A 15431-nucleotide genomic window follows, 5' to 3' on the forward strand; every position below is an offset into this window, starting at 1 on the left:
GCCACTCTGGTAGTTGCCCGAGCTGGGGGTCCATCCACCAGGGGGGTGTGTGCTGGGGGTGAGGGTGGGGTGGCCTTCTTACCTTGTATCAGAGGAAGGTAAAGGTGGTATTGATCAAGTTCTCCACTCAAGACGGCAAAAGCCTGGCGCTTTAGCAGCATGGCTTTCTGCTCAAAACTCGAGAACAGTTTTAAAGAACTGCTCTGCATGTCTAGAATAAATACAGCCGATACGTTCCATTTAGTGAGAAAACCGCAATCAGAGGTAAGTGACAGGACATTCATAATCGTGTCATTTCTATCCTTCCTGGTGAAAAATCATGGTCCTAAGTAATCATCGTCTCGTGGTTATTACTGACATATTTATTAGGAAACATAAATACATCTTGAAGGACATTTAACAATAGAGCATTAGAAGAGGATATGAGGGACAGACAATTACTCCTAATCAATTATGGTAACCCTATCACTACTTTCAAAAGTATACCCCCGTGGTAAAGCTGTAGGGAAAGGTTGTCGGGCCTTCTGGTCAATGCTCTGGAACCGGGAGGCTCACTCGTGAGTCCTGACACATTAGGCACGTTACATTACAGTTTGCAGCTTAGGCGGCATCACTGAAGATCCGACGGGAGTCCTGAGCTATGTGGTAAAAGCGGATTATGAGGGGATCGGGCCTTTAAAAGTGTGATTTATGTGCAAGTAGCATGCAACTTACTCATTAGATCTTTAAACATTGTTTTCTCGTGAGTCAGAAGATGGTCAATAATGGACTTCCAACTGGATATTAAAAAAAGCAAAGTTAATTAAGTATGTAAGGGATGACAGTCTGATTAGAGGCATCAAGAAAAGAACATGCCCCTTTGAGATCTATTAAAACCTGTTTCCTGAAAAGAAGTTAGTGAAAGGAATAGGTTTTAATGCAAGGGAAAGCTGAGCAAAAGCTCTTCATTTATAAACTTAATGACACAGGCGAGGAATAACAAAGGAAAGAAAGAGTAATTCCCAGCTTACGGTAAAAGAGAAACAGTTTTTTCAAGAGTTGCCCTTGTGCTGATGGAAAGTAGGAATAGTGTATCAAATACAACTAATTTTCCAAGTGGGCTCCCCAGAAGAGCAACAGGCTTTCAAGGTGACTGAAAGCAGGACTGCGAGGAGTTGGGGGTGGGAGGCAGCAGAGCAAACTCTGACCAGTCGCTACCCGCCATCAAGGCTATTGATAAAGACGTGAACGGGACGGGGCAGAGCCACTGTGTGGTTCTGTTGACCTTCCAGGAAAGGGCGCAGGGAGTTTTCCTCCCATCTCTATGTCAGCAGCTACGCCTGGCTGGCTGCACAGTCTCAGTGACAACTTGGGAAGCGTATGCTGAGACGCGGGATAAGGACAGCACGGGGTCGCAGCAGGCTCTGTCATCTTAGCGCTGGAGTACTCTGTGACCCCCAGTACTAGGCCAGGGGACACCGGAACCCTGGATTGTGCGCTCTGGGGATAACGTGCTCTCGTAACCAAAATCCTTTTGATAAAAAATGCACCTCTGTATTTTTAAAGCACCCAGCCCCCCTGCCATGAACGCAGTTAACACGCGAGCTTGTGACAGGGCCGTCCTAGGATCTGGGCTGATGCTAACTGCTCCCATTTCAAGTAGAATTATGTCAACCGAAACATTTTCTCCACTGGAGGATTTGCAGCAGCCCTTTGTCAGAACAGCGTCTCTTACTGTGCACAGCAAGTGTCCATCTGGAAGAAAGCAGGGTCCAAGAATAACTCCAGGACTTCTTTCTTCCAGGCTCGCTTCGTATAGGCGTAGCCGCTCAGAGAGCTCAGCAGCTGAGCGCCGGCCCGGAAGCTGGGAGCGTTGTAGGCACTGAACACGGGTGGGGAGGGAAAAGGCTCAAGGTCAAAGATTGTGCAAAGAAAGCCGCCTGGTGCCTTTCCCATACGCGATTTTGCTCCCTACGAGCAGGACACCAGGGAAAAGATGACATTACCTGTGATTGCGTAAGTAAGGAAACACGTAATAAAGCAAGCGGGAGATCAAGGGCACTGCTTTCTCCTTCTCGTCACTTCGATAAACCATGTCCAGGAGAGATGCCAGGACCTACCGGAGCAGGATCACAAGGAAACAGAAACCTTCTGAGGCCAGCGACAGTAAGAATTAGTCCTTGAGGGACACATAACCTAGTAAGACAACTCCCTGGGGCAGCTTGAGGCTGGGAGAGCTCTGGAGGTCAGCCAGGAGGGGCAGCCAGTACTCGCTGGCCCAAGACTGGAGGGCCTGCGCCAAGCTCCGGGCTGGCCGTCACACCATTGAGGGAGGGCAAGTCAGGTGTGCACTGACCTCTGCCAGGAGAGACAGGGCCTGAACGCTGTACACCGACGGGGCAGACGCCGACACCATTGCTGAAGCAGCTGCGGTGGCATCTGCTGACAGAAAGATGCATTTGTGCTTCAATCATGGCGGATGGGCCACCATTTCTGCCCCTGAGACATCTCACAGATGTGAGCGATGCACCCCAGCCTTGCACACTGAGGATGCACATAAGTATCCCTTAGGGGTTCCTTTCTGTTGACATGTTCAACTTCAGGAAGAACCTGGGTATTGAGATCACATAAATCAGCGCTGACTCACTTGTCACTTGTCCTCCTCCCCATCCCTCTTCACAGCATTGTTCTCAGAATGTCCACATCCCCTTGGATGATCCATCTTACCCTCTGGGCCTCTGACCCCCGACCTCCTCTCTTACAATAATCTGTTACTCTGGGCCAGCGTGGTCACCCACTGTCATCATCACACCCGTGGCCTCACCAATTTCCCAAATCTCCACTTCCAGCCTCCCTCTCTGACCACATCTTGCCTTTCCCGAACCCTTGCGCAGACCTCCAACCCTTTGGTCTGGCACTCTGACCACCCACCAACACCTCCGGGTCTGCCCTTCTCGCCTCCCCACCTATACCCGTGGTCTCGCATCGACCTGGCAAACATCCTGGGCTCTTTTGCTGCTCTCTCCCTCTGAGGAACTCACCTGGAAAAATGCAAAGCTGGCTAAACCCACAGATCAGCCTGTGGAGTTTCTGTGTAGTTGAACGCTCCAGAGAAAACCAAACAACAATGGAATAGAGCTCACTTTCCTTCATGACCGTGAATCTCAAAAAGGACCTGATGCTACCACAGAGTCCTACCAGCCGTGCCCCGGCAGTGTGCTGGCTTTCCTACTCTGGCCCGTCATTCTTGCAGGCCTTTCCTCAATAACCATCAACACTCTTCCCTTCTCAGCTGATAACCGCACCTATTTCACTGAGACAATTAACGGAGACAAATGGGAGCTCCCTCAGTTTGGCCACATCTCTATGTTCTCTGCGCTGTCTCCTGTTTTGATACACATGCTCCTGGCTCCTATGGAAGAACAGTAATTCCATTTCTGACATCAAGCCTGGCCCCATGGCCATCGAGGCCTTTGCTTTCGAACTGTCCTTTCTCTCTTTGGTATTTATTTTTCCCTCTCTGCTGCACAATCCGTCACATACAAATATGCTCTGGTATACTCCAATTTAAAAACAAGAAAATAAGGGCTATTCTTTGACCATCAGTTCTACTCGGTTATTGTCCTATTGACAAGTAAGCTTCAAGGAGTTTTCTGCATTCACGACCTCTTCCTCCTCCTCTCCTAGCCTCCTCTCCACCCGCTCCAGTGTTCCCACCCTCGTTGTTCCCAACCTCCATGTTGTCAAGCCCAGTGGGTCTCTGTCGGACCTTCCCCTATTTCTCAGCAGCCTTCCACTGTGTTACTCCTCCCTCCTTCTGAAAGCACCCTCCTCTCATGTTTCATGACTCTGCTCTCTTGGTTTCTCTCCTACCCCAGTGACCACTTAAGCATCGTTTCTGGCTCCTTCTCTTTTTTTCTGACATCTCAATGTAATGCTTGCAAAACCAAGTTCAGTTTCCTGTTCCAGAATGTTCTTATTTTGGTCTTCTCCCCCTTGATAAATTGCGTAAGCTAAAAACCAAAGTCATCCTTGATTGCCTTTTTCGTTAACCACCACATGCAGCCCATCAGCAAATTCTGCTGACTCTGCATCTAAATCAGTCCACCTTTCCATCACCCCTGCCTCCGAGCCAGCACTGTCTCTCACCCACCCCACTGTGAAGTCTAACTGGCCTTCCCTTTTCCGTTCTCACTTGATACAGCCCTTACTGCTCATAGCGGCCAAACTGTTGTTTTCTAAAGACGGAGGAAGAGCCTGTCACTGCTTGAAACACTTTTAATGGCTTCCACAGCGAGTGGGACGAAATCTAAGCTCCTGACCAGGCTCCCCTTAAGCCCAGCAACCCTCAGCTCCCACTCAGGCCCCTGCCCTCTGCTCAGTAAGCTCCAGCCAGGCTGGTCTCCTGCTTTCTGGCCCACACCCACCGCCAGGACTTGCCACCCTCTGAGCAGTGCCCTCCAGGTCTTTGTGCAGCTGTCCCCTAAATTCTCGCTTCTCGGAGCAACTGTCACCTCCTTGAGGACACACTCTGTAACATCTCCCTGCTCCCCGCTGCTCCTTGTAATCGGACCCTCACTGTCCTCACACTAAGAACCACCTGAAATTCTCAGGGTCATTTACTTCTTCTTTTGATCTTTAAAAAGCTTTCATTTTGAAAGAACTTCAGATTTTCAAAAGAGTTGAAAGGTCCCTTTGTTAATGTGCTTTTTGCTTATCCTCTTCCGTGCTGCCCGTGTGCCTGTGCTGAAGGGCCCGCACGCGGGACACACCACCCGCGGACTCAGAGTGAGAAGCCACACATCGGGGGCACGCACACAAACTTTAAATGGGGACAAACACAATATTTGAAGCCTCACTTTGTCTCATGCTTTCTATGGCCCATATGTATACACGTAATTTGTTTAAGTAAAACAAGGTCATGACCTAAACACTCAGGGTTTTTGGTCCTCTATCATTAGCTAATTAGGTTTTATAGAGAAGCTCCAAAATCACCTCCAGCTTTGGAATTCTCTGATTTCTTTAAACAAAAATAAGGTAATTTTACTCTAGCATTATCTCGAGGTCAAATGCAATCATTGTGCAAAAGCCAGGCCCAGTGCCCGTGGTCCGAGCAGTCGGTCCAGCCGCTCTGGTGGAGCAGTTCCAGCTGTACACCAGCACGTGGGGCAGGAATGACCCCGGGGGAGTGACCCCAGCAGAGGCAAGAGCCCCCTTCCTGAACCACAGCTATAAACACAGCCACAGCCTGAGAAAGCCTCACTGCTGCTTTATGTCAGCAAACGACAGGGCACTGCTTGTAGCAGCTTCATTACACAATCAAGGGTAATTATTTTTCTTAACGCAAACCACAAAACTCATTACCAAGCCAGTATGGCAGAAGTAGCGGCCGGTGGACCACAGTCTGCCGAGTACGCCGTCCTTCCTCCTCTTGGGGAGAGAAGCCCCTTCCGGTAGGCACTCGTTTCTCGAGGCTCCCATGCACCAGCCCTTCCCTGTCCTCCTCCAGGTCAGCCATGGGGCCCGAGATGAACCACCCGGGATCTCCGCACCAGACCTGGCTCACCTGAGCCAATTGCCTGATTCCTGCTATGCCTAGAACCAGACACCGACGCAGGGCTTTTCACTTACAGGAGCCGAAGTGTTTTTGTTCTTTTGTTTCCATTATTTCTGCTACCTGTGAGAGAAAAGAGCCCTGACTTCTTGACTCTTTTTTGGTAAAGATCATAGACGTAGCTTTGAGCTGTTGCTGTAACTGTTGCTAATGACAATGAAAGACCCAGTAAAATATCACAGGACAGCTTTTGAACATTGCCTTCGTGGTGGGTACTGTACTATGTAGTTCCTATTGAGAACTTAAATGTAATTTTTTGTCCTTGTGTTCATAAAACTAAGAGCAAACTGGTTTACTCGTTTGGTGTAACCTATACTGGGACTGGGCACACGCTTCTGTCCCCTGGTTAAATAATACCGAGAACTAGCAAAAACAGTTACTTTCTCCAAAATACACTTAATCCTGAAGGAACCACTGAAAACCGACTAAAACAGTTTACATATTGAAACAGGCAGGGTGCTCGTCAAGACGCACTTCAGGACTCTCGCCCTGCGCTGTGCCCACCCATCCAAAACTCTGCCCAATCCCGACCAGTTCCCCACCCTAAAAGATCTGCCACAAAGGACTTGGCCAAGGCCCTGCCACCCTACAAAGGTCCTCCCTGAACTTCCCCAATGAGACGCTGCTATGACCCTGCCAAGTCTGTCTCTCCCTGCAGTAGATCTGATCGCCTACGGTCTGCTTCATCGGCAGATCTGTCCGGTGGTCTTCAGGGCACTGGCGATGAACCACCTCCCTGGCCATATTTAAGGCAGACTCCTCGAGAGCACCTGGCTGATCACGGCCCGAGTAGACAGAGGAGTCTCCTCTCAGTGTCTCCTGGCTGCTCTCCTCGGAAGCTGTAACTGAGAGCAAGGCTGAGGTGTGCCGAGCCCATGTGACCTTCACTAGAAAAACCTTCACATCCCTGGCAGCGACAAGGCACAAGGATCACTGAGAAGCATGGGTGTGTTAATCATAAAGAGAAGACACAATCTAATGACTCTAACCACCTGACGACAGTTCGTTGGTTTACTGAATTTTCCTTCCACAGTTCCACAAAAAGAAAGACCTACATTTCCGTATTTTCTATACCCCACAGATTTCTTTCACCTAATCTGTGTAGATTATCCTGGGAAGCTACTTTCTTGGATTCTGATCTAGGCTCAGTGAGAGCTGCCATGGCAGCATATGTCACTCGGGGCTCTATCAGTGGAATCCTATTGTTTATTACACACAAATTATGTTGTAAACAGTAAAAACAAACTGTCGGCTTTTTTTTTTTTTTTAAAGTAGATTCAGTGCCCAGCATGGATCCCAGTGCGGGGCTTGAACACGTAACCCCGAGATCAAGACCTGAACTGAGATCAAGAGCCAGATGCTTAACCGTGCAAGCCACCCAGGTGCCCCCAGACTGTTTTACTTTTAAGGACAAACCAGACCCCCCTGCAGTAGCTGGCAGCAGGCATTGTCTTCTGACCGTCTCTGTACCTACCACACAAATCTTCCTCAGCATCAGATTCTTCTAGAGAGATCTGAGGCTGGGCCTTCACTTCCAGGTTTCTGCTTAACCAGCTGGTTTGTTCCAAGGAAGAGCCAGCAATGCTCCCTACGGCTTCTAGGATTTTTTGAGTGACTTCCTGAGAGTAAAGGAGAGAAAGAGGAAAGGAGGTTAGCTCAGAATCTAAAAGTGCCTACAACGGCACCAACCAGTAGAAACACAATGCAGGTCACAACTAGAACCGCACAGATAATATGCAGTTTCCCAAGAACCACATTAAAACATCAGAAGAAACAAGCTCCTATTGTTTAACTTCATATATCCAAAATACGATCGACTTGTAATCAAAGTAAAAATTAACGAGATTCACACTTGTTTTTTGCACGAGGCCTTTGAGATCTGATGCCTGTCTTATACCACAGCACATGCAGTCCAGACAGGCCACATTCCCAGTGCTTAACAGCCACATGTGACTACCGGCTTCCATACTGGCCACTGCGGGCGCACCGCAGAGAGACGGGAAGTCATGCTGCGCCATGCACCTAGGACATTCGTTTTCTGGTTTCTCGAGGACCACGGGTTCTTGCTAGAATTGCATCTTTCAATAACGCACAAGAAACACAAAGAAGAAAATGAAATGGACTCGATGAGGGCGACGTGATGAGTGATGCGTGTCAGGAGCACAATCAGCAGAGAAGCGGGTCACGTGGCTGTGACAGGGAGAGAAATGCTGAGCCCCTTTCTCAAGCCAGCATCACCAAGTGTCACCAGCGGAGACTGGCCGCAGGTCCTGAACATCTGAGAATCGAACCACCCTGACTTCCGCTGTGCTGTGTTTAGGCAGGAGGCAAGAGCATGCCCGCCAGCCTGTGGCCGGCAGGGGCGCCCTTGAGGGAACTACCTTGTCCTGAGCTTGGGCAGAGGTGGGGTGTGGCTGACGGTGGTGAAAAGAGCAGGAACTGGGACTGAGAGCTCAGAGGAGGTCCCACTTCCCATGCAGTGAGTGATGGGGAAGAAGGGCAGGCCCCGCCTCGAAGCAGGGGTGAGGAGGTTGAGCACTGCGGGACAGAAGCGGCCACAAACGAGCAGGGGCGAGGTGTACCGGCCTTACCAGCTGTGCTAACACCGCGGCCAAAGCTATGTCCAGAATGGACTGAAGGGAGGGGTGTGCTGTGGGCAACGGGCCACAAAGCGGGGCCTTGAGTGGGAAATTTGGGAAGTGCCGTCCAGGCACTGGTCACACAGCATCCGGGCTTTAATGTTGCTTCCGTCGTGACAACTGGAGGCCAAAGGAGACCCTGAGTTTCCTAATGACGCCTGACTGTGCTTTGGACAGAGCTCCAGTGGTTCAGCAGTGGGAACTGGACAAACCACTCACCAATGCCCGGGATCGTAAGGATTCGCAGAATTATCGCCAGAGCAAAAAACTGATACACGTCCCAGCTGAAATTGAAGCCTTGGCTCCAAAAATCCCTGAATCACTGTTTCTCACGGTTGCACAATAGTGACTTCCTCACTCCATCACTCTATTTATTTGTTGCCTTTCTACTCTAAGATTTCCCTTCTCCTAGGGTGAGTTTCACTCTGATTCTTCAGGATTTTTGAGATTTCCTACGAGTATATAGTACTTTAATAAGGGGGGAAAGCAACGTTTGCAGGGAAGGCATCAGTCTGGGCGGAGTTATTAATGTAACGCTGCCAGGGCGGCTCTGGCCGCATCCAGTACCCTGAGGAGTGGGGGCACCCTGTCATCCCACAGGGGACTGCTCAGGTCTGACAGGAGAACTCAGGCAGGCGACTCTGCCCCGAGTCTGTGGAGCCCTCTGAAGACAGTAACAGCGGAAGCCAGCTGTGAGGACAAATGCGCATCTAAGAACGATTCTGCCCAGTGTTGCCGATCCACAGGCACATCCTCTAAAGGTGGACACCGCTCCCGGGACGGGCACGTCTCCTGAACTTCTCACACACAGACCTGCAGGTCCTTCTGGTCCTTCTTGCTTTCCAGGTTGGGAGTTCTCGTCACAAAATCGTTCAGCATGCTGTTGAGAGATAACCAGCTTCAGACTAAGAATGCTGCAGAAACGAGGGGTGTCCTGGCAGAAACACACGGTAACATGAATGCTGGGTCCCAATACCTGAGAAGCAGAAAGTATCCGGGGGGAGCTAGGTTCAACTGTACGGATTCCTTCAACACACCCAGCAATGAAGGGAAGTTCTCTTGCAAGGCTGTTACTGGGAGCCTGTTTTTTTTTGGTTTTTTTTTTTTTTTTTAAAAAAGGAAAAACAAAAAAAAAAATGAAACAGGAAAAAAACTCAACTGTGAACAAGTCAAAACACGTATTACAAGCACATTTTAGGTCTGGGCAGTTGTAAAGCAGAGGTAGATGGTGTATCTGACTGACCTGTTTGTTCTTTTTTAGACTAAAATATGCACAAACAAAATTTGTGTACTTGGGCAAGAACCTGGAGTGTGGAGACCAGAAATCCTGCTGCTGACAGGTCAGATGCTCCTGGTTTCCTGTCTATCAAATAAAGGCCTTGAACCAGAGGGCTGTGTGATCCCTTGGGCCTGTCCAGCTTGAGTATCCGGCCTCCCCAGTACTTCTGGTACTAGTCGGCCCCCAGGTGCCAAGGTCACCCATCAGGAAGCTCATCTTCAGCAGCTGTCACAGGGAGCCCACACTGAACATGCTGCCGCTCAGCCGCAGCCCGAGGGCCCTGGGTTCAAGGCCTGGTGCCTGACGTACCGCCTCGGGAGTGGCCTCGGCAGTGCCTCCTCTGCAAGGGGAGGGTAAAATCCTAACCTGCTGCTGTCTGGCAGCTCACGTATCACTCAGACCGCCGTGGCGGACGACACGCGGCAGCTACCACCAGGAAAGACGTGACTGGCTCCTCTCTAAATCCCAGAGGAAGGAATGCGAATGATGCTTGGGTGAATCATCAACAGCTGGTCTGAACTGCACCCCAGGCCCGGGGACTCCTGCGATTCTGACCCCCCCTTGATCGAGCCTCCTGCAACCTCAGGATGTGATGAGCTCAAGCCACGGAACGGGAACTGTGTTAACCAAGGAGCTCGTACCTGGTCGTCGGGCTGCCCGACTGCGTAACTCCTGCCACACATGTGAAGACTGGGTGGCGTCCTTGAGAGGAGGGGCTCTACCCCCACTTCCCCCTTGTTACTGCAACAGAGATGGCCCCACACGGTGGAGGGGCTGCGAGCTGTACCCAGATGTGCCCATGTAAGACCCGAGCAGCCTGGGAAGCTTTGTTTTCCACCCGTGGGAAATCCAAAAGCGCTAGTGAGCTCGGGACACCCAGGCAGAAGCCACGGGAAAACACTGAGGATAGCACCCAGGAAAACCATTTCTCCTTTTGCTAAAGGAAGTCTTTAACACGTTTAACACTGAACATAAAATGTTTGACCTACAGCACCCGGATTTTATAAAGTCAGATTAGGTCTCTGAAGAAAGAAAAGGAAGATCATCAGGGTGTTCTCACACCTCAGGAGGAAACTAAGACCCTGTCAAGACATTTTCTGAACTAAGGCTCTCCAGCTGTCAGCAAGTACCATCAACGTTCCATTTAGAATCACTGCGATGGCATATATCATTGAGACGTGTCTGGGAAGGGCTGCGTTACCTTTGGACGAAAGCGTAGCAAAACTGCAACACGGGGATATCCACAAGGGGTGCTTTCTGAAAATAAAAAGTGAAACCAATGACTCCAAGTTGGTAGGAAATGAGGTTAAAAAAAAAAAAGAATTACAATACAAAACGAAATTGAGTCTATATCCTCACCAAGCAAAGGTTTTTAAGCCAGAGCCTTTCAAATACAGTAACACGTGGGAATGCATCCCCCAGGTTTAACAGAACAAAGCTATGAGGCCCCGAAGATTACTGACCTTCCTAGCAGACTTCCAGGGCGAGCCCACAGCAGGCTTTTAACAAGTATTCAGGGAAAGTCTGGTGTAATAACTGAATGTCCCTGAACAAAAAGTGGTGGCCGATGCTGACCCTCACTAGGGCATGCAACCAGCTACAGACAAGAGACGGTAACAAAATTCTAATTCTTAGCTCAGGGAATTTCCTCACACTCAGGCCAGACAGCTTCCCTGAATCCCAAGTGGCTGCAACTTCTTAGAAACTGGTTTTGAAAACACATTTCCCCCCTCCTGGCTTATAAGAACTTATCTGTAGAGGTTACAGAAGTTGAACTAATTAAACTAACTACAAAATCTAATTCTGTTACTTGAACAGCCAAAAACCAGCCAGTCACACTAACTGAATTTAAATAAAACAAATAAACAAATAAAAAACCTCACCAGCCAGATGAGACCTAGTTTTTTGTTTGCAGAGGCTCCTCCTGGAGGCCAGACTGCTCTGGGGCTGCAGCCAGCACAACGCCCGTAGGAAGGCACCACTAGCGCACAGGGTCACTGTCCTGACACTTGTAGCTTGCTCAGGGTTATAAACACAAAGTCACGGCGGATCCGACGGCCCCTTGTCCCCGCTCCTCTCTTCGGGGTTGATTAATATTTATGTACAAGAGTGAAAGGCAACAAGACTACCCGGCAATCGTGGGAGGCCCAACAAAGGCCACGGATGTCTCTCACATGCACTGCACATCTGATTCCTTGTTCCATTACCTGGCTGCATGGCTAGCCTATCCTCTTTCCTCAACAAGGACACAGCTAACTGGGGACAGAAATAGTTTCACTACTTAGGATTCCTTACCACCAAAGCACACAGCTGATTTTCAATTTTGGAACAAAGGAAGGGGACCAGGGCCCTGAGCGCAACTGACTCTTTGGAAACCATGACAGGCCTGCCACGCATGGACGTTTCTGCAGAGGCTCCCCGGTGCCATGTGCCGGGGCCCTTTCGGAGGTGGCGTCCAAGGGAAGAGCTCTACCCTAAGACAGGTGAAGCTATAAAAACGGCTCAAGAAATTCTCGGACAGGGGCGCCTGGGTGGCTCAGTGGGTTAAGCCGCTGCCTTCGGCTCAGGTCATGATCTCAGAGTCCTGGGATCGAGCCCCGCATCGGGCTCTCTGCTCAGCAGGGAGCCTGCTTCCTCCTCTCTCTCTGCCTGCCTCTCTGCCTGCTTGTGATCTCTCTCTGTCAAATAAATAAATAAAATCTTTAAAAAAAAAAAAGAAAGAAATTCTCGGACAGTTTTCTCACTTACAGGTGAGATGAGGATGAAAAGATGGCTGATTCCCAGGTTCAGCTTTTCTTTGCCATCCCCAGTGTGATGACCTTAACATCCAGAGCTGTATTCCTTTTACTCATTATAAAAACTTTTTATCGTGGTAAAATATATAAACATGGGGCTCAGATGGTTGAGCATGCAACCCTTGATTTCGGCTCAGGTCATGATCTCAGGGTCCTGGGATCGGGCCCTGCGACAGGAGGGAGTCTGCTTGACGATTCTCCCTCGCCCTCTGCCCCGACCCCACTCGCACTCTCTCCAAAATAAATAAATCCTTAAAATATACCTAAAATTTGCGATTTTAACCATTTTTCAGTGTCCATGTCGGTGGCATTAACTTTCACATCATTGTGCAACCATCGCCACACCATGCACCTCCAGAACTTCATGTTCTCCAAAGGAAACTGTCCCCGTTAGACAGGAACTCCTGTTCCCTCTCCTCCTGCTTCTGGCAACCACCTCGCTCCCTTCTGTAGAAAGTATGTATGCAACAGACTACTCCCCAAAATCATGTTTTTGTGACTGGCCTCACTTGGCATGTCCTCAAGGTTCACGCACTGTTACAGCAGGTGTCAGAATTAACTTCCTTTTTAGGGCTGAATGATATTCCACTGCACAGATAGACCTCATTTATTTATCCAATCATTCATCAATGGATACTTGGGTTGCTTCTACCTTTTTACTATTTTGAGTAATTCTACTACAAACACTGGTGTACAAATACCTGTTTGAGTAAAACTCTGTTTTTAAATAATCATCTTGTCCATTCCGCCAGTTTTCATTTAGGGAATTATTCTTATTTTTTTCCTAACAATTTGATTTTTAAATTTTTTTTTCATTTTTTATTCTATTTTATTTATTTTTAAAGATTTTATTTATTTATGTGACAGAGAGAGAGAGAGAGACGGTGAGAGAGAGAACACAAGCAGGGGGAGCAGCAGAGGGAGAGGGAGATGCAAGCGCCCCACAGAGCAAGGAGCCCAATGTGGGGCTTGATCCCAGGACCCTGGGATTATGACCTGAGTCAAAGGCAGACACTTAACAGCTGAGCCATCCAGGCACCCCTATTTATTTATTTTTTAAAAGATTTTATTTATTTAAGAGTGTGTGCACGTAGTGGTGTACATGAGTAGGGAGGAGGGGCAGATGGAGAGGGAGAAGCAGGGTCCCTGCTGCATGGGGAGCTGGACATGGGGCTTAATCCCAGAACCCTGAGATCATGACCTGAGCCAAAGGCAACTGCTTAACCCAGGCGCCCCTTTCCTGATAATTTTAAATCATGTGATAGAAGGCAATTATTTCAAAGTCAAAATAAATCCCTGGTTTCTATCAAATTAAGAATAGCTTCTACACTTTCAATGAGGCACCCTGCTTTGGTAAACACAAAAAGCTCTGGGGTGCCAGGCTGTCTCAGTCAGTGGAGCGTGTGACTCCTGATTTTGGAGTCATGAGTTCGAGCCCCACATTGGGTGTAGAGATTATTTAAGAATAAAATCTATTAAAAAAAAAAAAAAAAGCTCTAAGGGCATAAAAACACGCTAAACCACAAAGTCCTCTCTGTTTCAAAACCACCACACATGACTGGCAAAGGCCTCGAGGCAGCAAGGACTCTCTTGGCTGCTGTGTAGAAGCGGAGCGGCACAACTCTGGGAGCTTCACGGTTCCATTCTGGTGCCCTTTACCCAGCACTGCTGCCACCGCGGCCACACGAAGCTCTTCCTTCTCAGAATGCCTCGAAGGAGTCCTGTCCCCGGACCTGTACTTTTCACTTTTACATAAAAATTATGCAAACTTTTAACCTGCCCTTTGACAAAAATGTTCCTCTTCTCTCTGAACTCTGGTCAGGGCTCTCTTCTCGACTAGGCCTGTGGGGAATAGGGCTTTCAGCAGGACTGACTCTATGCCCTAACCTGAACAAACAGTGCTGTGGTTTCTAGCAGCTCAAGGTGGGGCCCCTCATGATAACCACTGCCCATTAAAATGCCTGCCCAAGAGAGCTCAAGGCTGCCAAAACAATTTGCCATTTGTTTTGCATTTATTAAGAACATTTATTAAGAAATGTTCTTTTCTCAGAACATTTATTAAGAAAAGCATAATTATAAATCCTTCCTTTAAGAGGTACATGCATCTCCTACAATAGAAAATGTCTTTCTCAAGGACCTTGGAGACATCCTCGGAAATACTGCCACTGAAAGAGACAGGGCCCCTGTGTCCCAGGCTCCTGGACTGTAGGAGCCTGCCTGCCACGAGCACCAGTCAGCAAACCCAGATGACCCACTCACAATGACCAAGTCCTCTCCCCCACCTTTTTGGAATTTTCCACTCCCTGACTTTGTTGGAGGCCTTGCTTGTTCACCCTTCGTGCTCCCCCATTTTCCAGCTCAAGTACCCTGCTGCCCCTGCACAAACCAGAACTGAGGTCAGCTCTCTCCCCCAATACAGTAGCTACTGAACAAAGTCAGTCTTTGCCACCTCTACGTAGTATCTGGCTCTGCTTCCCCAGGATGCCTTTTAGGCTGCAGGTACTTGGTAAGAACCCATTCCTGGGCAGGGTGTGTCACAGCCGGGGTGCACAGATGAAAGATGGGCCCGGCCTCCTGCGGCAACCACCTTCAAACAGGTGCACCGAAGCCCATTAGGCACACCTCATGGGGTCTCCCCCAAGCCCAGCAGAACACCTCCGTTCCCCTGCCCCAGGAAATCCAAGTTGCTCCTTCGACCTCTGCTTCCCTTCCAAACACAGTTATAAGACGCGGAGACAGGCGGGTGCTGCGCATCCATCCGGAAGATCCCCAGGCTTCCCACCTCATCCCCTCGGATTTGCGGCGGCCTCTTCACCACCTCCTTCACCAGGTGCAACACCGTGTCTGTCTGCAGGGTGCTGAGCGCACAGACCAGGTCGACAAGGGTCAGCTGGGATGCACTTGCCGCTGGGACAATCTGCCAAGGCAAAAAAACAGCCCCTTAAAGGTCACAGAGAGAAAACAAAAATAGGAATGGTGCACAGAAAGTATTCTACAATAGCGGCCCCACGGAGAAAGAGCTTTAATCTTTTAAGTAAATATTTAAACAAAAATTGGGTAAAGGACTCTCCTGGTAGGGATAAAGAGGAAGTTGAGCATTTAATCACAGGAATGTAGTCAGGAAT

General features: G+C 49.1%; 1 protein-coding gene across 5 annotated transcripts in view; it reads right to left on the reverse strand.

Annotated features, from left to right (window-relative positions):
* Positions 1-15431, reverse strand: part of DOP1B (DOP1 leucine zipper like protein B) — a 106299-nt gene that overhangs the window by 12449 nt on the left and 78419 nt on the right. For 4 of the 5 annotated variants that reach the window (XR_004383616.1, XM_032865358.1, XM_032865359.1 and 1 more), the window contains exons 23-32: positions 15089-15223; positions 10713-10768; positions 9209-9313; positions 9046-9112; positions 7068-7212; positions 2336-2421; positions 1986-2095; positions 1715-1861; positions 715-776; positions 83-211 (exon numbers count right to left, since the gene is read on the reverse strand). Coding sequence is in view for 4 of the 5 variants with exons in the window: in XM_032865358.1 (XP_032721249.1) it covers positions 83-211; positions 715-776; positions 1715-1861; positions 1986-2095; positions 2336-2421; positions 7068-7212; positions 9046-9112; positions 9209-9313; positions 10713-10768; positions 15089-15223 (1042 nt within the window). In the remaining variant the exon portion in view is untranslated. The remainder of the gene's footprint in view (positions 1-82; positions 212-714; positions 777-1714; positions 1862-1985; positions 2096-2335; positions 2422-7067; positions 7213-9045; positions 9113-9208; positions 9314-10712; positions 10769-15088; positions 15224-15431) is intronic. The other variant, XM_032865360.1, reaches the window with a different exon arrangement.

The sequence above is a fragment of the Lontra canadensis genome, unplaced genomic scaffold, assembly GCF_010015895.1.
Source record: "Lontra canadensis isolate GAN:19392208 unplaced genomic scaffold, GSC_riverotter_1.0 scaffold29, whole genome shotgun sequence".
Taxonomy (NCBI): domain Eukaryota; kingdom Metazoa; phylum Chordata; class Mammalia; order Carnivora; family Mustelidae; genus Lontra; species Lontra canadensis.